The 27682-nt window shown below is 38.2% G+C and overlaps 1 protein-coding gene across 2 annotated transcripts in view; it reads right to left on the minus strand.

Moving 5' to 3' along the window:
* The window catches only part of RELN (reelin), a 383519-nt gene that overhangs the window by 275530 nt on the left and 80307 nt on the right, over positions 1 to 27682 (minus strand). For both annotated transcript variants that reach the window (XM_078394334.1, XM_078394333.1), the window contains exon 3: positions 13405 to 13540. In XM_078394334.1, coding sequence (XP_078250460.1) covers positions 13405 to 13540 — 136 coding nt within the window. The remainder of the gene's footprint in view (positions 1 to 13404; positions 13541 to 27682) is intronic.

Raw genomic sequence — 27682 nt, forward strand, 5'->3', positions numbered from 1 at the left:
TAAATTTTCCAAGCTGTGCTAAGAATCTCGCTCCCTACTATTATAATACAGTCCATAGGAGGTAGAGAGGGTGGGAGTTTGGGGAAGATTTATATTGAGGAGAAATGGAAGGAAAACATGAGAAGTATCACATTGGATAGGCGCTTTCGTACACACACACAGACAGAGATGAAAAGTTGGATATGGCAGAGAAATTCAAGATTTTTAAAGTTATAATCTACAAACTGTGGCTGAAATGACATTGTTTTCCCCTTCAATTTTTAGTTTGCCTTCACTTTTTCCTGCATTTTTCTCTGCAAATCAGATGTGAGTGCATCAATCATTATACAGGTGGGTGGGTGGAATTTATGTGTTATTTTCATGTATGGTGGGGTTCCAATCAGCAATAACTAATGGCAAAAATCTAATATCACCATAGCAACATATCACCAGCAGTCGTCTATGGCAAAATGTCATTGCTTCTATGTACCAGCAATCTACATGGCTGCTTTCCATGATTGCCCTCTCCGTGTTTTAGCCTGAAAACTTGGTATCTGGTTAAGAGGTACTGAATTATTCCAAATATATCAAATAAACATTGACACTAAAGCCAGGCTTTCAACTTGGACCTGTTTCTAGTGCAAGAATCTTATTATTAAACTATACTGGCTCTCTGAGATAAACATGATGCCAATGATGAAACATGTTGGTAGTAAAGAAATCAAACAATTAATCTATTTAACAGTTCATTAACTTTGTTAATAAACCAATGAATTAGTTACTGATACCTACAGAGGTTGGGTGTTATAGTTTTTTCAAAGGGTAACATACTTTGACCTATACAATTCCCAAGCCAAGCTGAGCATACCTTCCCATTATCTGCTACCCATATGAATGCTTATGTACAAAATCCAAAAGGCTTTGTTCCTCTATCAGGTTCATTTGATCTAGAACAAACAGATGCTAAGTATTATTTTCCTTTAATTTTCTCATGTGAATGAATTAAGAATAGGCAAGGAGATGTCACAGAACCCTACCCTTGAATTTAAATTCCAACCCTTGAATTTAAATTTGCAATGATCCCAATATTCTCTTGGGATCACTTTCAGAAAAACAAGACATTGAATCCATAATTAAAGTAATCTCTTCCCAGGTAGATGCTTCAGTGTGGCTATGTTATCATATGTTATAAATGACATCTTGGGACTTATAAAATGCACAGCAACTGGCTTTGGTGAATACCTACAGTAATTTTAAATCTAATTTTGATCTCATGGCATATAAGTACTATATTGCCAGGCTTGGTGGGAAGCCAAAGCAACTGCTTGAAGTAGTTGGACAAAGCCTGACAATAACCAAAATGAAAAACCATTCCAGATTTTGTTCCTGGCCAAGAAAAAAGCACATGCATTTACCAAACATCTCTCATTCAAAGCTTAGGAGGATGTACACCTTAACCTTCACAATATTGCTCAGTCTCACAATGGTGAGGAAAGATTGACATGTCCTCCAAACATGTTTTGAGAACAATTCAAATTATCCTTCTTGCTCAGTCCCATCTGCACATCAAAGGCTCTCTGTCACACACATTTCTTATTCCATTCAGTACGTTTCTATCCATGAGTAGGACTTGTCTTGTTGAAAAGCAGGCCTTTATGCCCATGCAAGGTATAGTCATTGCTAATGATGGGGGGGATGTGTATCAGGCTCTAGTGCTTGTAGTCTCGTGCTCTGCTCCCTCTGGGTCTTCAGTTAAAAAGTTATGGCCAGCTACAGTTCACCTAAATAACAAAAATTCCCCAACAGACACTTAAGTAGGATCCCCCTAATTTAAGAGTGAAAATTTTCATATATAACTTGCTATAAACAAAGTTCTGGTTTGAGTAATACTTTTATTATATCACCAAGTGCAAACAAGGAAAGCTCAAAGGTTCTTCAGGCAAAGATGGTATAAATGTTGGGGATAGGGATGGAAACATTGGAAAAATGCAAAAGTTCACTTTGCAATTTTTTACTGACCCAATCAAGATATTAACTCAGAACTTTGCTTCTAGAGATGAATCACAAAGCTATGTTTTCCTGTTGACTAGCAGCATTCTATATTAATTTGTTGACATTAAAATTAACATCAGTAACTTTTTCTGCTAACAGCTTCAGTTCTGTTGGCAAAAGCCAACTATACTGCTATTAAATTTAATTCTCTGTAAATGCAACAATAAGTATTATAGGGAAGTGTTTACCATATGTTTACCTCTGTATGATATTTGGGGGCATTTGCACTAAAATGCTATAGTGATATTACAGGAAAAACAATCCTTTGTCAAGGCAAATACTCTAAATTGTGGCATATAAAAAGCAATAAATGCATATATACCTGTTTAGGTATATGGAAGAGACAAAACAAATTCTAATTTCAAGAAATATTCATATGAAGATTTGTAAAAACAAAACAAGGTAGTGGGAACTTCTGTTCAGTCCATTCTTCTTTCCAAAACATGAGTCAGTCCTACACACAAGCCCTCTCAACATCTTCCAACTATCCAAGGGCAGCTAATAAAAATCAACTCCCACTAGTGTGCCTGACAAATATATTAGGACTGTAGCTGTACAATGGAAATACATTTCACCATTATTATTTTTATTCTGGTGTCATGTGATTCAGTGAAAAGAAAATGATGTTATCCTTTATGATGACTGGAGGCATGTAGCAGACATAGAAATAGGCCCACATTCTGAGTCCAAATTACTTTTTGGCTGAGGTTGCTTCCATTGAAATGAAATATTTTAAAAACGGCACAGACCCACTCTTTCTGGATGCAGTCAATGTCTGATTGTTGTCCGGAATGTTTGGCTGTATATTTCTTGAGATGGATCAGTGGAATGTGACACAGCATATTAAATGGGTTTTATTTTCTTCTCACAGCCGCTTAAATCAGTTGGCCAATTCAGCACTGTTCTGGATGATCTCAGAAATAAGACTTTCCCCTTATAGATGTTGAACAGCTGCAAAATCTCATCTCTCCTGCTTCTATATATCCCTGTGCTGGTATAAACACGATTTTAGCACTGATAGTTTTGATCATTATAATGTCACCAAACAATTTCACTTGGGTGGCTCAGAGTGACTTAATAATCAGTTAACAACATCCAGTAAACATGAGGGCAAAGAAGGTCATGTATATAAATATCTCTATTTTAATCAGGACTGTATCATTTATTTATTTAATTGTTTGTTTTATTTATATGCCACCTTTCTCCCAATAAGGGGGGTCAAGGCAGCTCACAAAACATAATAGTTTTAAAAACAATTAAACTATATGCTAATTAAACTAAAACTGGATAATTAAAAGCAAGTAAACATTAAAAACTATCTTAACTCTTAAGAATGCATTCAGGGATTCAAACAAGATTGTTAAAAGTCAGCCTAAAGAGATTAGTCTTTAGCTATCAGTGGAAGGAGAAACAGGAGGGGGCCATCCTGATCTCCCGAGGGACACCATTCCATAACCCAGGAGGTGCCACAGAGGAAAGTCCTCTCTTGTGTCCTCATCAGCCGTGCCTGCTCTGGGACCAAGAAGAGGGCCTCGTCTGACTATTTTAAATGCCGAGAAGGCCCATATGGGGGGGAATACAGTCCTTCAGACAGCCTGGGCTCAAGCTGTATACATCTTTCACATTTTACAGACAGATGATGAATATTACATTACTATGGCATGTTGCCCATGCAGCTCTAAGCATCAAGGTTTCTTGCAATTTCCCCCAGAAATTCCAATGCAGGTTTTTACCATTTTTAAGGAAAAACAAATTAGATAATGATCTCTAATCACTGGTACAGTATACTGAATAGAAATTCTAAGGTATGTGATGCCAGCAATTTTGATACAGATGTCTCACTCATTCTTAGTCTGCAGCTTTGATTTGGTAATACTGACCTTCATACTGCGAAGGTCTGGGAGATCTGGGCTACAAACACTGAGGTAATGGTTCATAAGACCCATTTGGCATAGGATGCAACCAAGTCAGGAGACATGCATGTCCACAAAAACAGTGATATATTCTCACTCAACTGTTCCATTTGGTGCAATGGAGTTAAAGAAGCATACAGTGAGTTAGCCCACATAGATACTACCTAATTTGGAATCCTAGAAAAGATAAAGCTTCACAAGCTCTGGAATCTAGGAAATAATTAAACATGTTTCTAAATATATGTGAAGTATAACCTCTTTGACATGGGTTGAAGACAACCATCTCCACAACTAGAAACATCTGGCAAAATCTTCCAAACAGACAGTGTGGCTTCTGTGCAAATCTAAGCTCCAGCATCTCTCATATGTATGATGTAAAGCATACTGTATTGGCCTTTACTCTTCAGTAGAATATTCACCTTGCTATTTTTAACAAACCGAAAAGACATTCTTGCTTAGTGGTTTACCATAAAAATGTGGTTTGTTCAGACAGCATGTCACTTCTCCACCACAACTTAAAGAATCTGAACAGACCGTGTTGTCTCGCTGGATGTTTCTATAAATGTTTTAAATCTCTCCATTCACGTGACAGATGGTTTGTGCAGATATATCTACTAGCACAGTTGTCATCCACCACAAACAATTCCAGACACAAACACGCAAATTACATATCTGGAAAAGAGTATCTGAGATTTACTAAATTCAAATGCTCTAAAACAAGTCACCAATATAGAACCTGAAAAAGAGTTCTTGATTCCCATACACATTTCTGAAATCTGAGAAGACTGTTTTGACCTTAGAATCAAATGCCTTTTCTTTGTATAATAGGACTACAGAGTCAAAGTAGGTACTGAACAGGCAAAGAAAAACTGGACCAGAACTAACCTCAGGTGTTCCTACTAAGCGAGAATCCATTGCACTTTGTCTTCTTAGTGCCCCCAAAGCTGACCTCATGACTTCAGCCTAGATATCGCAATGAGACCATAATCTCAGTGCCACTAGAGGCAGAGAGCTACAGTGGACCCTCTACTTACGAAATTAATCCGTATTGTAATGGTGGATGCAGGTCGAAAAGTCTGTAGGTCGAGTCTCCATTGACCTACAATGCATTGAAAATCGATTAATCCCGTAACCGGCCGTTTTTGTTCCATTTTTGTTCCATTTTGGTTTTTTTCTGGTCTGTAGGCCGATTCTCCAGCTGCAAGCTGAACCTAAATTTTGTGGCCAGAGAAGTCTGTAACTCGAAAAGTCTGTAAGTTGAGCCATTTGTAAGTTGAAGGTCCACTGTATTAGACTTTTGTTAATACTGATGTTGATTGCTCCATGTGGTAGACCTCATACTTTCAGCAATGAACCTTCCAGCTCAAGAGATTGACTCAACTTACTCAGACAAGCCAATGAGCACAGAGGCCCTTGGTGAAAAAATACTGAGCTCTAGTTTTACCTTTGTATGTATAAAGCAGCGGTTCCCAACATTGGGACCTGAGATGTTCTTGGATTAAAGCTCCCAGAAGCCTTCACTGCTAGCTGTCCTGGCCAGGATTTCTGGGAGTCCACGAACATCTGGGGACCCAACACTGGGAACCACTGGTTTATAGCCTTGCTCTTTGGTCTTGACTCCTAGCCTTCCTTCTAATCTCAATTGCTTTTCAGCCTTGCCCTGAATTGTCCTATGGTCCTGCTTTTCAATTTGCCCTCCGATTTTGATTGCTCTTCAATCCTGGTCCCCAATTCTTGAGCCTCTCCAGAGTATTGCCCAATAACTCATCCTGAACAAGAGACTCTCATTCAGCCTGCAGCCATATGCGAGACTCAGTCTTGGGGCTGCTTGAGGCTGAAGGAACAAGGGTGGCTGCCATGGTTCTTAAGCTTCAACCAGGGTGCTGTGTGCATCCTGGCCCCTTGCTTCAACCAGCCATTTTTAAGCTTGGCTACCTGATCCTAATTTGTGCACATTATTGAACCTGTATGTTGGCTCATCTTATCTTGCCTTGTTGAAGCCTCTTTGCTTTGCGCCTCATTGTTTTGCCGGCCATTAACGTTTAGCCACAACACTCACATACAACTTCAATCCTTCCCACTGCTATGGCAATTGATAGCAACAAAGCAGACCATGACTCCTGTGCATGTTCAGTGCCGTGCAGTTTCCATCTTTGCCGGCTCCTAAAACAATTTTAGGTTTTCTCTACAAATCTTTATTAACTACCCAGACACAAATATTGAATACAAAAGATACTCAACTCTCTATTTATTTATTTATTTATTTATTTATTGGATTTATATACCGCCCCATAGCGCTACAAGCACTCTCCGGGCGGTTTACAATTTTAATTATAAAGGCTACACATTGCCCCCCCAGCAAGCTGGGTACTCATTTTACCGACCTCGGAAGGATGGAAGGCTGAGTCAACCTTGAGCCGGCTACCTGGGATTTGAACCCCAGGTCGTGAGCACAGTTTTAGCTGCAGTACAGCGTTTTAACCACTGCGCCACGAGGCTCTTAATGGCCGGCAGATGGTCTTTGGCTCCTTCTGGGTGTAGGCACGATGGTCTGGTGCAGTCCCAGGGGCAGCTCCGGTCTATGTCTTTCCACAAAAGAGAAATGCTCTCAGTTTGAATTTGGAATCTTCTGCTAGCATTGTGAATGTGTCTCTTTGCAGTACTTCCAATATAATTACACCTAACGAGCAAAATCCTGCCGTGTAATTTTGTGTCCAGCATAACCTGGATCAGGCACCAGAAATGTTTAATTTACACTAATTAAAAGCTTCCTATTGTCCTGTTTTAGGTTTCTAATAAGAATTGCTTGCTGTCACGTCAATTTTGACTTACGGTAACCCTTTTTAAGGTTTTCTAGGTAAGGAGTACTCAGAAGTGGTTTACCACTCCCTTCTTCTGGGGGTGTCCTGGGACTGTGCAGCTTGCCCAAGGCTAGCTCTTCTAGGATGCACAGTGGGGAATTGAACTCCCCACTTCTGGCTCTGCAGCCGGATACCTAACTCACTGGGCTAGCCAGACATCTGAGGATTATTTCTAGTTGGCCAGAAAGTTTGTAGTCAGAGAAAGGACTGGATGTTGTATTTCTTTTACACATACTCGTATATTATGGCTTTGATTGTTAAGGAAATAAAAGTACTTCTTCGTCCTGAAAGGTTTCCTGTAACCATTTGAAAGGTGTTGCTTACATTTGTGGAGAATGGCTCTTAACAATTATGAGTTATTGTTCACCACTACTGTGCTTCGCCCAAATTTGCAGCTGCCACCCACATCAACAAAAGCAATCTCCCCCAGCTAATAGAGCTTACTGTACTTGTGTCCTAAAGTCATTCCATGCTATGTTTCCCTGGCCCCTGTTCCACTCCATTGGTTGGTGCTGGAAGGAAGCTTGGAAATAGACAATGTCATGAAAGAAGGGAACTAAGTTCCGTGAAGTGTTATGGATGGGGACAGTGCTGTGAAATATGTGATTGCTCATGCTGGTGGAAACTGCACTCTAATTACCCATTTTGCATTCATTCCCTCCACCCCTATAGTGCTTTCACAGGGGAGCTCTGAAAGCACTATAGGGGGCTCTAAACTGATCTGTCTTTAGCTTGTATCTGGTCAATGTAAAACAAACCCTCAGCCTTCAAATATTATCAGACACTTTAGGATTAACAGAATGGTCAAGAAAGCACAGCACAGCCATGACCTGTAAACATTTCTCAAGCTGAAAGACACTATATTTAGGGTTCCTTGGCTTTAGTTGAGCATCAAGAAGAACAGTTCTCGGTTAATGATGCCTGTGACCACATTTAGAAAGACTTTAATCTTAGAATAAATGACCAACTCAAGATCTTTCAATTTTTTTAAAAATAATATTGTACTGTGCTTTTTTATATATAACAGCCAGGCCTCTGATGAAAACCAGGGTAGGACCTTGGTATTTGAAAGCTGTTATCTTCTTGTGGTTCTCAAGGGCAGTTGTGTAGCTTTAGTTCTCAAGGCATAAACACCAGTTTTACAAAATATCAGGAACTAATTAGCAAACCTGTGATCTGTGTCAGTTGAAAGGTCAGAAATGAATTAAAATGAAGAACGAGCTGCTCCTTTATTTCAAAGGCTAAACTAAATCATGCTCATCCCAGTATCTGTTTAGGGAGGCTTATTTTCCAGTCTCATTGATAAACAAGTCTCTGCATTTCCCAAATTTTAATCCACTCTGAACCCTTTTTACATATGATACTAGCCTTAACTGTTTCCTACACAATGCTGCTTAATTAGAAATGACAGCCACATCATTTCAAAATGCCAGTAAAATAGAGTTAAAGGGCACAGATGTGTTATTTAGGGCAGAACTACAGGTTACTTATATGCAACAAAACTCTGATGGCTTCTATTAGAGAACAAAGCAGTTTCATAGGTGCATGTTTCAAGAAGGGGAGTGGAAGAGTGGTGTAAATAGATCAGTTGCAGCCAAGAAGCAGCACAGGTAATGAAAGAGTCAACCACCCATCCCCAATCCTTCCCTCCAGATCACCTCATTCTAAAGTTGTTTCCCCCAATAAATGTTATCTTATGGCCAGAATCCTGCAAACTGCAGCTAAAGAGGAGCTGCTCATACTCCTCATCGCAAATCAGCCATGTGACTTGATGCATAATGAGGAATACAAGCAGCATCTCCTTAATTATGAACAATTTGCAGCTGCACCTATGGTGGCATACGTAAGCAACAGGATTCTAACTAATATTTAGTATAGTATTGGTTATACCACTCTGTGCTGTATAAGGGAATACTAGAAATACTATATGCTTTCAAGGCGTTATTTAAAACTTTATATAAGGTCAATCCACTAGGCCCATATACATTCACAAAGGCAGTATGCATTCCTGATTGGACACAAATCACAACCACCTATTTGTCATGTGCCCACAGTTATTGCACGCAATAAAGCAGTTAAATCTCTCTTTTTTTCAGCAGCCAATATCTTACCTACTAGCTTTTAAGAGAGGAGGGGCAAGGAAAAAAATCTAGTACTCCTCCCTCTCAAAAAAATAACATTTTAAAATACTCAAGCTTCTAAAAAGAGGTTTCAGTGACTCTGTCTGTTAGACTGGAGCCACAAACACACGCTTCAATGGTTGTTGTGGGTTTTTCGGGCTCTTTGGCCATGTTCTGAAGGTTGTTCTTCCTAACATTTCGCCAGTCTCTGTGGCCGGCATCTTCAGAGGACAGCACTCTGTACTCTGGTCTTCAAGTTTAGTGGCAAGATCTTTACACATATTAATTCTCCAATCCTGTAAAGTTCAATGAAGCTTCTTCCCAGACATTTAGTACAATATGAAACATATCACTCCAAAAGAAATCTTCCTTAGTTCAGTAGGATTTATACCAAAGTACGCATAGGACTACAGACTTAGTTGCATACAATTTACATGCAGCTCAATATGCTCCACACAGAGTAATTAAAAGCTGCTTATACCTATGATTTGTACCACATGGGTTTTTCTTGATGAACATACACTGGCCCATCTGGCCTAAGTGTCTTCATCTAATCCAGGGTGGGCAAACTGTGGATGTTGGATGTTCTGCAACTCCAGGATTCCTCACCATTGGCTGTGCTGACTAGGGCTACTGGGAGTTCAAATCAAGACCATCTGATAGACCATCATTTCACCCACTCCAATCTAACCAGCTTCTTTGATATTACAAGAGTGTCAGTGTACCATCAGTCAATAAGAAGTAGTGGCCAGATAGCTCATGTGGTTAGAGCATGGTGCTAATTGCACCAAGGATGCAGGTTTGATCCTCACACAGGCCAAAGTCTCCTTTTAACTTACTGGATAGCTCAGTGAGATAGGTATCTGGCTGTAGAGCCAGACATTGGAAGTCCAGTCCCCAACTGTGCCTCCTGGGAGACCAGCCAGCCTCCATAGCTTTGGACAAACTACTCAGTTACAGAACATCCCTGTGGCACAGTGGGTAAACTTCAGTATTGCAGTCAAGCCTCTGCTCACAACCTGAGTTTGATCCCAACAGGATCAGGTAGCCAGCTCAAGGTTGACTCAGCCTTCCATCCTTCCGAAGTACCTAGCTCACTGAAGGACAAAGTGTTATTTGTATCATTATGTTGTAAATCGCCCAGAGAGTGCTCTAGCACTATGGGGTGGTATATACGTCAAAATAATAATAATAATAACCTAATGAGAAAAGGTTTTAAAGGGTTTTTTAAGCCATACCAGCAGCTCTTTTTAGTTCATCTCCTAGATATGCATTCCTAAAAGACATTGTATGTTTATATCTGTATGCTGTGTATGGTATGGAAACAAGAAATAAAGTCAGACACAACAGCTAATAAACCCCTCAGCTACAGTACATTTCAACCAAAACCAGTATATGTCATTATTCAAGTGTCCCCCAAGTGCTGTTAATTTGTGGTCACATAATTTAGGCATAACAAGTCTTTTACCCAACTAATTCATTATGTCAGCTGGAAATACTACCATTTTCAGCTTACAGAAGAAAGTTCTTTTGAATCTGTATGAAGAAATATAAACTTGTTTATAAAGCTAATATTAGTTCATATTACCTGCTTACTCCAACAGTAATATATAAACATGGGCATAATCCAGCATGTACTGAATTCATTTAACTTTTAAAATGTAACAGAACCAATCAAATTTACATATGACTAAAACAGTTCAATAAATAGGACAATATAATAAGTTTTTCTGCCTATATGTAAAGTGCCCGAAATATAATAGTGACTACCTATGTAGATTTGATGATCCTAACAGAATAGATTTATCATATTTTCCACCAATGTTTGAAATATGCAGAACATTTTTTTAAAAAAGTTGCTAAAACATGTAAAAGGAAGCAGAGATAGAAAAGAAAACACAAAAGTAATACACGGGAAGACAAATGTTATTGATTGTGAGAAGAGAGGTAGAAATCCTCTGTCCATTTAAATTTAAAACAATGAACAGGAATAAAAGTTGAAGTCTTTGATTCAAATTTCTGCTGAGCCATAAATTCAGGCAAGCCACTAACTGTAATACAAGAGTAACTGTATTAATGCACCTTATAGAAATGCTGTAAGGCGAACTAAATACATCAAGTCAATGCGACTTTATATTATTGTGTATAAATCTTTACACACAAAAATTCAAGATCATTATAAAAAGGTCCTAACAGTGGGTTTGGATTGTTATAGCAGGAGCCTGCAGAAGCAACTCAGTCATGTAATTGCATTCCTTTAAATCAGGGGTGGGCAACATGTTGCCTTCCAGATGGCCTGCAGCTTCCATTAACCATTATAAAGAGGGCTGACAAAGTTGCAGTTTAACAACATTCGGAATGTTTTGTGTTCTCCATCTCTGCTTTTGAACAGTTCAAAATATCTCTTGCACACTTGGGAACCCAAAATCAAGTATTCTGTCTTCATCAATCAAACTGCACTGCCAGGGCAATCCTGGTTACTTGATAAAATTCTTCCTAGAATATTTTCAAGAGTAAACACTCTGCCACAGATGCCAAGAACATAATTCATGACCAATACAGGGAAGTCTGCTATTAAGAAAATGTAGTTCAAGTCCGCTAGTTCAGACTTTATAAAACTTTTGAGGTGTGGGAGAATGGTAAAAGTTACAGTTTTATTATCTGTGCAATATGACCACCGTGACCAAGGTAAATATTTTTAAATGTAGATTTTCCAGTTGCTAAGAGGAAAATAGCCCTGAAAATTGAATTTAGGTTTTCAGGGTCAAATTAGTTTGTAGCTTAATCCCACAGAGCAGACCATTTTGTGAGTTGTTCCACTTACATCAGTCCACAGACTGCAGCCCCATGGAGGGAGCAACATCTTACTCCGTTCTATATTCCTGGGAACAATTAGTGAGAGGGGCAATGCGTATTTCTAGTCATCTCACTCAGGCCCATTGTTTCTTGAAACTTTTACTGTATATCCACTGAACGCATCAGGTCAAATATCCTTTCTTCTGTGTTGCTTTGGAGAACACCAAAGTCCTATGCTTTTTAAGAGACATTCTGAACCCCTCTGTCTGAATGCCATTATCTGTCCCTGGTTCACCATTAAAAGAAAAATTCAAGAGGCACACTGCTTGGTATTTGTGCCACTATTACAGTAGAGATGGCCAAGGAAAGGCACACCTATTGCCCTAATTGTGTGACCCATCCAACCTAGGACCATAAAGTAATAATCTTTTCCATAAAAACACATATACTCAATTTTAATAGTTTAATAAGAATTCAATATGTTTAGTAAACAATGCTAAGTGAGAGGAAAGAGAAAATGGAAGATTGTACCAGAACATGATAAGACTACAGTATATAAGCAGTGACAGAAGTCACTTTGCTCTCAGCAATGTGAAATGTCTGGTGGAGCAGCTCTAGCAGAATACGAAGTTCACTGTGATCTCATGCGATCCCTCTCTAGTGCCTCTGCAGTGAGAGAGTGCAGGAAAGCTCTTTGGCTTCATGGCGGTGGGGGGAGGTCAGCTTTTACTTGCCTTCACCTTTAACACAGAGTTTCCTTTTCTTCAGTTCAAAGAGTGACCATTTTTAAAATCCTATGAATGCCAAATGGAATAAGAAGGGGTATTGCTCTACCTTTGGGGTGAACTACAGGGCTTTATTCCATCAAGTAAGGTAAAGGTAAAGGTTCCCCTTGACATTTAGTCCAGTCGCGTCCGACTCTAGGTGTCGGTGCTCATCCCTGTTTTCAAGCCGTAGAGCCAGCATTTGTCCGAAGACAATCTTCCATGGTCATGTGGCCAGTGCAACTAGATATGGAATGCCGTTACCTTCCCACTGTGATGGTACCTATTTATCTACTTGCATTTTTACATGCTTTCAAACAGCTAGGTGGGCGAGGAGCTGGGACAAGCGACGGGAGCTCACTCTGTCATGTGGATTCGATCTTACGACAGCTGGTCTTCTGACCTTGCAGCACAGAGGCTTCTGCGGTTTAACCTGCAGCGCCACCACGTCCCTTCCATCAAGTAGTTGCCCCCAAATCAAATAAATATCCCTGATTTAATCTGGTTTTTCACATTTCTTAGAAAACAGTGTACATGCCTAATGTGGAAAAAATGTCATTAATACTACTGTATTAATTCTTTGTAAATTAAGAAAGTAATTGTTTAACCCCCACCAGTTAAAACTGAAGAGCTGGAAGGGGCCTTATGGATCATCGAGTGGGAGTTGAACTCCCAACCTCTGGCTCTGCAGCCAGACCTAAGCCACTGAACTATTAAGCCTTCCCACTTCTAATTATATTATGCTAATAACTAAGATGGTTGTATGTCTGGCAACAACTGTTGCCCAGTGAAGGCAGCAGAGTGTGAATAACCCAGAGATTTACGGAGGTAAATATGTTGGTAAATGTCACCTTTTTCAACAATACTTCAACAAAATAACTTTTGGTGAGAGTTGTGAATAATGACAGCTGAAACTTACATGAAATTCACACATCCTGTTCCTGCAGGTGGGGCAATCCAAACAAAACTGAGATTTGTTGTTGGTAGATGGCTCACATGAGATGCAACCACACTGCACATGAACTGATTCCCAAACTGGTGATCAGACATTATTCCTACAAGAAAAAACATAAAATAAAATTGAAACATATATGCATGAAAAGCATAAATGTTTTCTGTTTATTTAGAACCATCAAGTAACACATATAATAAATACAACAGCAATGATAAAAGCAATGTACTCCTTGTTTAATTCCTGTTCTTCTTGCTTTGTTTTGGACCTGAGCCTTAATAATAAAGTCAAATGTTTCTGACTTGAATTTCATCACCCTGCTTTGCTATATGTAATAATTCATAAGTATTTTTAGCATGGTTTGATCCAGCATGGTTCTTCATGTCTTCATTTCGGCCCATCCACACTCTGAAATCATTACTTTGCACCATAGTCAATTAAAAAAAATCTGCAGCCCCTTTGTGAGTTGCAGCTGAATATGAACTGCCTTTATTGGCAAGTGACAAAATCTCATTGGATGTTTAGGTGCTTGCAGAAATTGCTATAGTTAATTGCAGCTAATTGACAGGGTTCCAGGTGTGGCACTGAGTATGCAGTTAGGCACATGAGACAAACGTGTGACCAGAACCTTGTCAATGAGCCATTGGCACCTTCCACAACCATATTTGCCTTTGCCTAAATATCCAATAGGATTCTGATTGTCTTGATTCTTCCATATAAGCACAACAAGCTGCTGCCCCAACATACATAAATGGTAATCTATGGTTAAAAAAACAAAACCAAAAGCCACCTGAATTGATTACAGTGGACCCTCTACTTAAGGAATTAATCCGTATTGGAATGGTGGCTGCAAGTTGAAAAGTCTGTAAGTCGAATCTCCATTGACCTACAATGCACTGAAAACCGATTAATCCCATAACCAGTGGTTTTTATTCTATTTTTATTCCATTTTGGTTTTTTTCTGGTCTGTAAGTCGATTCTCTGGCTGCAAGTCGAATCTAAATTTTGCAGCCAGAGAAGTCTGTAACTCGAAAATCTGTAAGTCGAGCCGTCTGTAAGTCGAGGGTCCACTGTACTATGACTGAATTCATGTTAACTATGTGAGTTGTACAACAGGCTGTCATCTGTCTCAGTTAAAACTGTTTAGCTTCAAGAACTCTTGGATACAGACAACATGTATGATCCCACACGACTTTGTTCCCCAGACCAACATTACGCTTTGAATGAATGAGAAGATTTTTTTTGTCTTGGAGCAATGGGAGACCAAAAAGAAAAGGGGGGAGAGGGAGGAGAGAGAAAGAAGATAAAAATATCAATATTTGAAATACAGTATGTTTTCAACGTAAGATAAATTTTACAATTCCTAAGGAGAAGGGCAAGCAGTAACAAACCACTTTGGAATGGTGAAAAAAACGTTAAAATATTTAAACATTTTCTCTTTTACACACAAGCAACATATCACTGAATGTATATTTAACTTCTACACTGTACTACCTTTACTACTGGAGAATTTATGTATAAAACAGGAGCTACCAAATACTGATAAGACAGAAAGTTCATGTGATAACCTCTGCACTCTGCATGAACTTCCAGGTCAGGCTTGCTTTTTCTTTTCTTTTCTTTTCTTTTGCGGGGGGGGGGGGGAGAACTCAGCACTCTTCATACAGCAAGTCTACTTGCCATACCATTTCTACTCCTCATTCAGTCATTTGAAAGATTAATGCATCCAACCATTCTATGAACAATCTCCAAGGCAAAATATATGCCAGATTAAAATAACACAGTCCAACAGGCCACCTGCAACTTTGGTAAACAATATAAAGTCCGTATGTCACGGAAGCCAGAGCCGTCAGGATCCTCCAGATTCAACAAATGCTTTAGCTCCAGCCATACACACCAATGGTAAGGTCTACTCTCCACAAGGATGCCATGGTTCGAGTCATACAATGCATTTAGGACTATTATGTCCTCTCAAGAAGTGTGGAAACAGCTTCCATTCCAGCTCAGTATGGAGCTCATGCATGCAAAATATTTGTTTAAAATATCGAAGGGGGAAATAATATTTTCAATTTGCCATATATCTCCAACATTCACACTGGTATGACTATCCAACATACTGTCCAAAACTAAGTAACCATTGGCTTTGAGTTTGAAAAATAACACACATATGTGTTAAGCCAGATTGCGTTACAGGGAAAAGAGGAAGGCATAAGCAGAAAAATGATTATACTCCAGTTCTTTAAACCCTTGTAAGCGATGGATATCTTGGAGACAGAACACGAGTCTTTAAAAGACATATATGCTCATCTGTCACTTAAAACTGCCCAGAACATATGTGTAATTTGAATTAGTACCAGTTAGGTTTCAAGGAAAGGTAACTGTGCACACATCTCTGTCAAATTCAAGGCTGAAAGAACTGCCAGAATTTCCTCATACATCTGGGTCACCAGGGAGTACAGCCAAGGTCTGCTGCAACTAAGCATCACTAAATCATACCCTACTTAAATGTGAGGAAGAGCATCTCTGAACTCTCTTTCCCTTGAGTTTTACTGTATGTGCTCATTGTGTTGAAATAATTTATATGCCACACAACCCAGTTATGGCTTTCTCTGCTGTTTATCACTGTGGTGAAACTATTAGGGCTACTGGCTGTATATCATGCCTGCCCAAGTCCACATTTTTTTTAAAAAAAATTGGCCATATAACAATACATAACATGCCCTATTCTCTGGCCTTCCTCCCAATAAAACATCTTTATAATGTAAACCAGTCAAGGCAACCATACTATTTGCAGAAACCTGGTCTTATGTCTTGGGCTCAAAAAATGGGGGGAAAGCCACAAACACAATTCACAGAAACATGTTAACCATACCTTGCAGCAATAATACTTGCTTATTGGTTACATAATATTTTATATTGTTTTGAAATAGCTTCATAAATATTATTTTATTAATCCTTTCCACTATCCTATGCAAACTATGTCACTATTATCATTACTATGTTGCAGATGGGAGTTAAAAATAAGACAAAGAGAGTTAAAGAGAGAAGCGAGATTTGAATTTAAAAAGTCATTATACACAAATTAGCTGCTTTGTCACAATGCTAAACTCTGTCCACATTGGTCTGGGCCATGCCTAACCATCCTGGTCTAATCAATATCCCCTCCTCCTCCTCCTCCTCCCTTGTCTCTCCTGCCATTTCATCATTTTCAAGGTTTACTAGACTATATTATAGTTGCTATTGTAGTTATGCCTTTTTTATTCCAGTTTGCACTACAAATACTTCAAGGCAGCAGACATCAATACAAATAATTTAAAACAGCAAAACATTGGAATCATTATAATAAATGAAGCATTTTAAAACATTATTTAATTATGGCTTGTACTAATAATTTTCAATTATATCTTGCAGTTAGAATGTAAACCACACTTTTCCAGCTCAAAAGCAATAATAAATTTTATCTATTTATTTTAATTGATTCACTTCCTGTCTTCCTTTCAAGGTGACTCAATGACATGTATCAAAACAAATGCAGCTTTTTTTACAAGCCCAGTTAAAATATTTAAAAAACTATTTAAAAGCAAGTGAATGCACTATCATATTAAAAACAAGCACATAATTAAATCATTTAATAAGCACAGCAACAAAAGGGGAGAAAAGGACAATACCCAGCATTAAAAGATGCTTCTACAACAGGCCTCAAAGCCAAAGATCAGCCTAAATAAAAAGGTATTTCCATGCCTCCACTAGTCTCCTGTGGGAGAGTTTGTAGCCTGAAAGCAACCACTATGGGTGTGCCTTTTGGCACAGTGGTTAAACCGCTGTACTACAGCCAAAACTGTGATCACGACCTGGGGTTCAATCCCAGGTAGCTGGCTCAAGGTTGACTCAGCCTTCTATCCTTTCGAGGTCGGTAAAATGAGTACCCAGCTTGCTGGGGAGACAATGTGTACCCTGCATAATTAACTTTTAAACCGCCCAGAGAGTGCTTGAAGCACTATGGGGCAGTATATAAGCAGTACACTTTTGCTTTTGTGGGGAAGCAATCCCAAGAATTCTAGGATTGCTGCCCATAGACACAAATCTACAGACTAGATAGAAAGTCTGAATAACTTTTAAGGAGCCCTACAACCTTTACAGACTTCGGAAGGGGGGAGATGGAATCAGAAGCCTGTGCTCATCACAGCTGACATTTACCTCATTCTAGGGTTAATTCCAGTGTGAAAACAATTTCCAATCATATAAAAATTCATCTGGATATCAAGATATAAGTAATTTTATTCTTGCAAAGATTCCAGACAACATCAGTCTCTTTCCACAAACTTTATTTATCTACATTGTTTCTATGTTCCATATGCAAAAAAAAAAAAAAAAAAAAAAAAAAAACTTTGAAGTTGTGAAAGACATCCAAAAGTCTTACAGCTTATGGAAAAATTGTAGACACCAATGTTTTTTAAAATGTGAAAAACAAGTTGCAGGCAAATACTTAAGTCAAACTTCCATTCAAAATACTGTACAAGAATATAAAAGACATATATTTAAAATGTTTAAATTAATTCTAATATTACAGGAGCTTATAGCCTAAAAGAACACAATCAAATAGCAGAGACACTGTCCACCACCAATTGTTACTCAAAAAGCTATACCTCCTTACTAAAGATTGTAGACTAACAGAAATGATCACTGTTCTAAACCAAAGATCCTTCATTGAATTTCAAGGGAAAGACATTTACTGGAGAAAACCATCTCCAACATGATAGTGTCCTGGCATTATTAATTTTTAACATTTATATTAATGATCGACTGATGTTCCTATACTCCAGGAGTTTCATCTCTGCTGATGATCTTGCCTTGACCGTCCAGGGGGAAACCTTTGAGGACACTGAGCACCTTATATTATAAAAACAACCAGTTGAAACTAAAACCTTTAAAAACACAGGTCTGTGTCTTCTACTTAAAGAACCGAGAAACAGTGAAGAAGCTCCGAGTTAGCTGAAAAGGTAGGATTTTGGAACACTGCCCTACCCGAAAATATTTGGGAGTCACTTTGAATAGAACTCTCGTCTACAAAAAACAATCTCCAAACACCAAATAGAAAGTTGCCACCAGAAATAACATACTTAAGAAACTGGCTGGATCAGACTGGGGTACACACATGCAAACAATAAGGACAACGGCTTTGTCTCTGTGCTACTAACAGAATATGCTAGTGCCATATGGTATAAATCAGCAAATGCTAAACAAGTGAAGGCAGCGCTTAATGAATAATGCAGGATTATTAGTAGCTTCCTGAAACCTGCCTCCATTGAAAAAGTCTATTATTTGGCTGGCATTGCTCCTCCGGATGTACATCGAGGAGTTGGCAAATAATGAACAAAGTAATACAGAACCTAATCCATCCATTTCATGGGCCAATCCCTAAACAATAGGTAAAATTGAGGAAAAGTTTTCTACACACATCTCAAGCTCTAAATATCAAACCAGAAGAGGCTAGGCTAAATAAACCTATGGAAAAAAAAATAACACACCTTGCCAAATGAATGAATACTAAAGAGTGCCTCCCACCATGTCAAGATCCTGGCTGGACCATCTGAATGTTACTTAATAGACTTTGAAGCAATGTAGGATGATCAAAGAATAATCAAATAAAATGGGGATATAGGACAAATTTGGAGAAATTCAAACAAAAGCAGCACAAGTGTGCATATAATTTATGTCCCACCACGTGTACTAAAGAAGATCCAGTAAATTGCCCAGATAACACTATCAAAGTTGTCTGCTTCTGGTCAAAAATAGTCTAATAATTTTAATATTAAAATTTGTTTGAAATTCATCTATATTTTATATGAATCCATAATTTTAAATTGTGCATTGCTCAGAAAGAAAGAAAGAAAGAAAGAAAGAAAGAAAGAAAGAAAGAAAGAAAGAAAGAAAGAAAGAAAGAAAGAAAGAAAGAAAGAACGAAAGAAAGAACGAAAGAAAGAAAGAAAGAAAGAAAGAAAGAAAGAAAGAAAGAAAGAAAGAAAGAAAGAAAGAAAGAAAGAAAGAAAGAAAGAAAGATGTTATAAAATCTGAACAGTGGCTTCCACAAGATCACGTAGTAAGAATGAAAACAAATTGAGATTTGACCACAGTCTCAGTCAACTTGCAACAGCAGCTTTGCTTAGACTTTAGATTTATGACAAGGCATCTAGTTACTGCCCAAACGCATCAATTTCTTCCAATGAGCACTTTCTGTTCTCCAATGAGAAATTAGTTCATTGGATAGCCATAGGGTTGTGAAAACTGACTCTCTATTTAGCACTGTCTGAGTTAGTGCAGAAAAGCTGTTTCATTCTGCCATTAATGGCTAGAAAAATACTGCAATTTGGTGGTTTGTCCATGCTGGGTCACAGTGAACAAATGATTAGGAGAGGGAATCAAAATGAATAGACATAATTCTAATGTAGCGTATGCAGCACAGATTCTTTTGAAATTCTAACTGGGAACATGGAATTAAACACATTATACTTAGAAAAAACATCAACAAGGGCAAAGTACTAACATCAAAAGAATTATGTAAGGTTATGGGGCTGTTTTGTTTTCTTTTTCCTGAAGGCAAAAATCCCTTGTAGAATACGTTTCATTCAAATATGCCAACACTGGCACCCCTGCAGTACCTTAACTTAAAAAAACAAATAAACCTCTCTGTATTTCCAGGTTGAGACTGCAGAATGCTTCATATATACAGAAACAGCACGTATCCTGTCTTCCAGTTTCCAATAATTTCTTTATTTATTGAGGTTGAGGTAGTGTTGTTTTTTTTGCCACGAATGGCTAGGGAATGGACTACAGACTATGGTTATCACTTTGGCAAGAGGCTTCATTGTCCTTCACCTGGAACTCCTCTTTTGTGTCTCAGCACAGCACATCCTGGACTGGTCAGTATAGTGGCAGCCCTAACACACAAGTCTTTTTTTCCATTTTGTCCTTTTCAAAAAGAACATCTGTTTCTTCCTCTTCCTCCTCCTCCATTTCCCTTTCACTGTAAGTATGTGTGCCTCTCCCTAAGACATTTTCTCTTTGCTTTCTCAAGCCATTATACTGCCCCTACTAATCATTTTTCATCTCCTCATCTTCCTCTCATGGCAACACACAAGTTTCTTCTTTTAAAAAAAGAACGTCCTCCTTCCCATCTCCCTCCCCCTCAGGATTCCTTTTCTTGATCTTTTGCTTATCAACATCATCATGCCAGAGTAATGGAACAATGTCTCATGATGGAATATTTGGAAAATTGGACAACCATCTATCAGATCTACTGGATCGCAGCACTACATTGGGTTACAGTGTATTTCTATTTGTATGTAGTAATGATACCGAAGTATAGTGACATTTGTATAAAAAGGTAAAGGTAAAGGTTCCTCTTGACAATTTTTGTCCAGTCGTGTTCGACTCTAGGGGGCGGTGCTCATCCCCGTTTCCAAGCCATAGAGCCAGCGTTTTGTCTGAAGACAATCTTCCGTGGTCACATGCCAGTGCGACTTAGACATGGAACGCTGTTACCTTCCCACTGAGGTGGTCCCTATTTATCTACTCACATTTGCATGCTTTCGAACCGCTAGGTTGGCGGGAGCTGGGACAAAGCGACGGGCGCTCATTCCGTCGCGTGGATTTTATCTTACGACTGCTTGGTCTTCTGACCCTGCAGCACAGGCTTCTGCGGTTTAGCCCACAGCGCCACCACGTCCCGGGTATCAATTTAAATCAGAATATGCAAATTAAATGCAAATATGTCCAACTGGTTAATGACAAAAGTGATGAATTTGCTTTTTTGTGGTCATCCATGTCCTCCTTTTCTGGTGATGGAGCAATGGTAACTCTAGTACAGTAAGAAACAATGGACACTCTTACCAGCCTCCATCTAACTGTGATTTGCTACATCTTCTGCATACCACCCCCACAACCATACTGACTTATCAAACATTTCTGGTGAAAGCTCAAAGAGCTGAAGCAAGTCCTGCCACAATAGCATTTTCATCCATACCAAAAGAGGGGGGGGGGCAAAGAGAAATAACTTGAGCAACATGTGGTGGGAAAGGCTCACTACTGCACAGAAAAAGCAGGGCCTCAGTGTTTGGAAATTGTTCTCTGCATATGTATGGTAATGAAGCCATTGTCGTATCCTCCGTCTTTCCCAAGATATACTCCATTTATTTAGATTCAGAGGAGGCTGGCAAGAAGGACTTGGGGGGAAAAAACATTTTGAAATGCAAGCAAGTCAAAGAGATCTAGGCTTGACCCAGAATGAGGTCAGTCTTCTGGAGCAAGAAGCAAGATCCTCCATTTGAAGCTCACCACTATATATAAAGCAGAATAAGCTTTAATCTGTTTGTACCAGTTATATTAACTTAAGACGGAATTACTATTTGAATTACATAGCTGATCACTTCAGAAATATCTCAACACTTTTCCAAGTTCGGTCTATTTTTTTTCCCCAACAGGGAACAAATCTGACATCCTTTAAGAACATAAAATCATTACTCTGAGAGGAACATTTCCTTTCAGTGTTAATAATCTGTAAAGAATAACTGATAAAATAACATAGGAGAGCACAGCTGTGAAACACAGACCTAGAAGTCTTTCAGATACTGAAGGCCTACAAAACAGTAAAGGTTTTGCTGTGGATTCTAAAACTGACGTGTACTGGATGGAAACAAACCATTAAGCCATATATGCCAAGGTTTTAAAAGGAATAGCCATGTTAGTATGTTGCAGGAAAAATAGGAATTGTAAACAATTTAAGAGAAACTAAATGCAGAAAGTACTGAAAATGACAGCTATATCATTAACATTTCCCTTTCTAACCATGTGTATGGTGTATACACATGAAATTCCATATAACACTACGTATATCTCATGAAGTGAGCCAGAGCCTTTTAAAAGCAATGTTGTAATAAATCTGATAAGACTTCTATCCTGTCTGGTTTACAACATGTAGTAACATACATGTCACATACATAATTGCACAACTGGCACTTATTCAAATAGGCATTGCTACTTGTAATACTTCCATTCCATCTGCAGTATGAACTCTTTTCTTGTTTACATGATAACCAACATGCTGTTACATAAAAACGTTTCTAAGATGTGAAATTCCAGATCAAGCAGTATCTAAGTGATGCTGTTTTACTGGCTGACCACCTGTGTCCAACACTAAATGGAGGTTCTGATACAGGTAATGCTCAGGGTACAACAAGACAATTTTTGGAGGTATTAACCTTATTACCTTTTTTTTCATTTAAGATTGTATAATTGAGTAACTTCTGGAGGAAGAATGATTAAGCTTACATTTCTAAAAAAAAGCTGTTATACTTAATGTTGTAATGATCACTTTTACTAGACTAATGATGTAATAATGCTCATGTTTCACTGAAGCAACATTAAAATTTATTCCAAATGTAGCCAATTTTAGGATGTGAACAAGTATATAAATAAAATAATGCAACACAGAAAAAAGGAAGGGGGAATTAATGACTAAAAAGACTGAGCTTTCTGAACTGTCATTCTGCTTTTAATGAGAAAAAAGTGCTCTCAGGAGACATGAAGAATAACAGCCAAATTCCTCCCTCTAAGTAATATTTGTGCTACTCCATTGATTTCCAAAAGGAACATAGGTAAGTAAAGGGAGCATGGCGAGTCTGATATGGCTCCTTAATTGTTTTTCTTGTAAGGCAGATTAACAGATCAGAAAGCTTAGCTTTTTTTTAACCTTCATTAATCTCAGCCTCCCAGTAGTATGCTAATAGGACTTCTTTCTCCCTGGTATTCCCTATTCCCCTGCGTAATCACTTTATCAACTCCAGATGCTATAAGTCGCAAGTCAAGTCTCAGAAAAATAACAGGATTGCCCTTAAAATTATGCAAAGAATTCCTGTTTAAGGGCATTTGGCAATTCTATTTTTAGCATTGTGTTTTTTTTTTTCCATTAAGGATGAGCAGAGCATAAATCCATACTTAAAAAAACCAAGAGGCTACACTTATCCCTTCAACAGAGAAAAATATTTTGTGAAGAAACAAAACAAACCATAATGGTATGCACACAGGAAGCCGACAGATGTACTACTCAATGTTTTTTCACAAACATTTTGGACTGCATATTTTAAATACTCTTTTTAAAAACTTCCAGTTCCTTGTCTAAATTATTCTCAGTCGTCCAACTGATGTCATCAGATAATGAAATCTGATTTGCTACATTGTATTGCACAGTCATCACATCAATAATAATCCCTGATTGGCTGGAATAATATGATTAATCCAGAACGAAGGAGAAGCAGTTGAAGAACTGTGACTTCGTTCAAATATAACCGGAGGCCATAGTTTCCTCTCTTGTAAACAAGCTGTGGAAATCCTTGGCATTGTGCAAGAAGTAAGGAAACATTCACACCTCCTTACTAAAAGCACAGGCACAGTGATATATCCTTCTTGTACCTTAACTTCTACTGCAAGGAGACACTCCAAAGTATTTCTGGATGGCACTGGATGGAACTTAACATACAAATCATATACAACAATATCCTCATATTCTGATTGAGATTATGTTGTTTTAAAGGACGTTTCTTGACACTCTGAAAGACTCAATTATTAATTCTGTCCACACTAAACTCTTTGCTTCTCCACAGAACCCATAGTTCTAGATTTTAAAGTTTGCAAATATTCCCTCTTTTTAACACAACCTTGTAAACAGTGATTCACCTGAACTCCTACAATGAAGAAGAATCACAAAACCAAAAAATTAGTCTTATAACAACCCTAGATTGTTTCTCTGGTTTGTCATCAGAGACACAGGTCAGTAAGCTACCTCATGCTGGATTTCTGCATCATGATAAATGTTGCATTGTCCTTGACAAGCCAAAATCGTCTTGTTGTGATATTCAGTGAGGCCAACCTGTATTATTAGGCAGTATCTACATAAAAAATTAAGCATTAACAAGGAAACCTAAAATCAATACCAACTCTGCTATTAGGTAAAGCGAGCTAGCTGCAAATGAATAGTTATTTAATCACTTGTTCTATTTTTACTGCTGGGGAGAGGAGAGGTCCTTTTGGCACCTTGAACTGGTGGGTATAAATTGCCATTTGTTACTCCACCTCAAACAGAAAAATGTATTGGGCCAGCCCTGTTTAAAATTTCCCAAGAGTTTATCACAACCAGCTGCATACTGAGATTTACTCCAATCCTTTCCCACAACACCACAAGATATGTTTCATATATGTATACTTTATAAATTTGTTTCATTTAAAGTTCATTATATTTTCTCACTCCACAATGTATGGATTGTTTGGAACAATCTTTCCTTTCCAGGCTGTGGACCTGACTATCACTTTCAATAACAAGACCTGATCGTTAATACTGTACAGCTGAGAAGAAAGCTGCAGCATTAAGAGACACGTGGAACCATACTGAAGGAACTAAACTGTTCTGTGATCCTAAGAGTTTCAGTCCATAGCCGACAATCAAACATTACGATGCCTTTATGGAAACCCAAATTAAGAATAAAAACCAGAAACCCAGACACACAGCATGTTTTATAAAGCTATTAAAACTAATTAAAAGAATCAGAACTGGCTAACTATATCGATTAAGAGCAAATGAGACCTCAGACAGAATATGAAACAAAGAGAAATATACCATATAGTCCACCACTTTTATGTTCTTCCTGTTTGCCCATTCTCCCTTCCAGCCGCAACCCTGAAAAGACTTTGAGGAAGGAAGGAAGGAAGGAAGGAAGGAAGGAAGGAAGGAAGGAAGGAAGGAAGGAAATATTATTCTATCTCACTGCCATTTGGATAAGCTTGGGACTCATGATTTGTCCCAGGAGCACAAAAACTGCACTGTATGTCTAAACCACAAGTTGTGGGTAATCATAATTTATTCCCTATTTAGAGCCTATTTCTTTGCTGACATTTGGCTTTGTAGATTACTCTTCTCTACTAACAAGACAGTCTTAAAAAAGAAACCCAGAATTGTGTTTCATCCATAAACTACATCAGTGAAATTGACATGTAGAGATGAACTGATTGAAATACAATTTTATATTTACTATCTAGAGTTAATTCTATAAAGAAAATATAATTCTTTGATTATTTCCATAGCATTATAAAATGTCTACATCATTACTGTCAGCATTGCCATGTCTACAATATAGCATGCAAAATACAGCATGGATATTCACATACCTGTAGTAATGCTGACCTTATTTCTGCTATCACTTTTCTAGATGTTTTATTTCAGTAATAAACCTTTGACAATAATTCTGTGAGTAAAAGTGTGTAATTATACTACAACTATCTGAACACAACTAGATCTAACCTCCAAGAAAACATGTAAGCATTGTTATGCCATCAGGTTGCTTCAGGTGTATAGCAAATTTGATAGATACATTTTTATCCCACCCAACTACTAGAAAGCTACTTTAGAAAACTAAAAGCCAAATGCATCTGACATTTATATGGAGAAAACTGTCTAAAAGATAGTAGTCTGTTATAGTTATATTGAAAAGTTTGCTTATTTGCACTGGATAGAAAATTCCAGTCTGGTGTCAACAAGGGATTTCCCACATAACAGTACTTTCAGAGGATGAAAGAACCAAACCTTTTTTCTACATCTGCTGGGTATCCTGTCACAAACACCCTAGACAGTGCTATTTGCACTTTTTAAAGCTGCAAGTTAAATGCAAGGACATATTTGGTGTAAAAGGTCTAACTTGGTCCCGTCTTTTCATGGATAAAGGATGAAGCCTAATCTGTCTTCCTGCTGCTTCTTTGTGTAAACTGATGATGCCAGTGGAATGTGCCTCAAGATCTCTACAATGAACTTCTTTGACAGATGAGGTTATAAACTGAAGGCATATCTGAAGGCAGACTGTATAAACCGTTCTTACAGGACTTTAGTTGGCGGGACAGTTCAGTGAATTAGGAATCTGGCTATGGAGCCAGAGCTAGGGAGTTCAAATGTCTACTGTGCATCCCAGAAAAGCCAGCCTCTTGGGCAAGCTGCACAGTCCCAGGATATCCTCAGAAGAAGGGAACAGTAAACCTCTCTTCAGTACTGTCTACCAGGAAAACCCTGAAAAGGGTCTCCATGAGTCAGAACTGACTTGACCACACACAATTATAGTTATATGTACAATACTTTGGTATATTTAATCCACATTTGTTACACTGAAAAAAGTGAGAGGAAAGCTGAATAACCAAAAAAAGTCAATTTTCCCAGGCTTTGGCCATATTATGTGAGTGGATCACTATATATGAAATTTGAATGCTAGGAAAAGGCATCACCTTTAGCCATTATTAAAATAAATTTAATAGACCTTAGTTTCAAATACACAAAATTAATCTGTCTTGATTGCCAAGTACTTCAATTTGAAAAGATAACTGAATATTTTCTGTGAGCTTGTTTGAAGGCTGAAAGATTACTAGATGTGATTAGAATAATGGGATTGTTAGTTATGCCCAAAGAAACAAAAGGATCTGAAGCCTTCTAGTGCTTTAAGACTATAATCCAAGGGAAATATTAATTGAGGCTGAGATCCTACTGTATTATATTATTTCTTGATAACCGACTGCCACAGAAATTTTCATTATGTTTTATTTTTCGGTTGACAGATTTATATTACACTTTTCTATAACTTAGGTGGCCAGGCTAAAAACACAAAATGACATTGTTTACAATTGGCAGATGGTGGTGGTTCCCAGACCAAACTGCCACAATGAGAAGCTGTTTTATACTAAAAGGATAATTCACCCAATTGCTCACCATTGTCAGTAAAGGCAACAACAATGTGCCTGTGGTTGTGTCATCACAGCAACCTGCCTTGACTGTACACCACACTATGCTTGCTTAAGGCAGTTTCTCATGACACAAGTTAAGTTGCACCTGGTGGAAAACGGAAGACTGAGAAATTGTCATATTGTGCAGAACTGGAATTAACATCTAATGTGTTCCAGAAGAAACATTTTTCTCTGGGCTGTTTTATCTTTAACTGAATGCTGAATTAATTTGAAATTATAACCTCTGAAGATACCAGAAACTGAATTGGGACTGGAAACTAGAACAAATGTGTTGTTACACATTCAACATTTCTGACCCTTTTGACAGTGGCACTAATTGAAGTTTCTGAGAAACCTTCAGAAGAAGCCTCATACAGTATAAAACGCACTGTAGTCGTCCATTTTGCACATAACCAGAGCATGAGAAACAGAGGCC

Source organism: Pogona vitticeps, chromosome 5, assembly GCF_051106095.1.
Source record: "Pogona vitticeps strain Pit_001003342236 chromosome 5, PviZW2.1, whole genome shotgun sequence".
NCBI classification, from domain to species: Eukaryota; Metazoa; Chordata; class Lepidosauria; order Squamata; family Agamidae; genus Pogona; species Pogona vitticeps.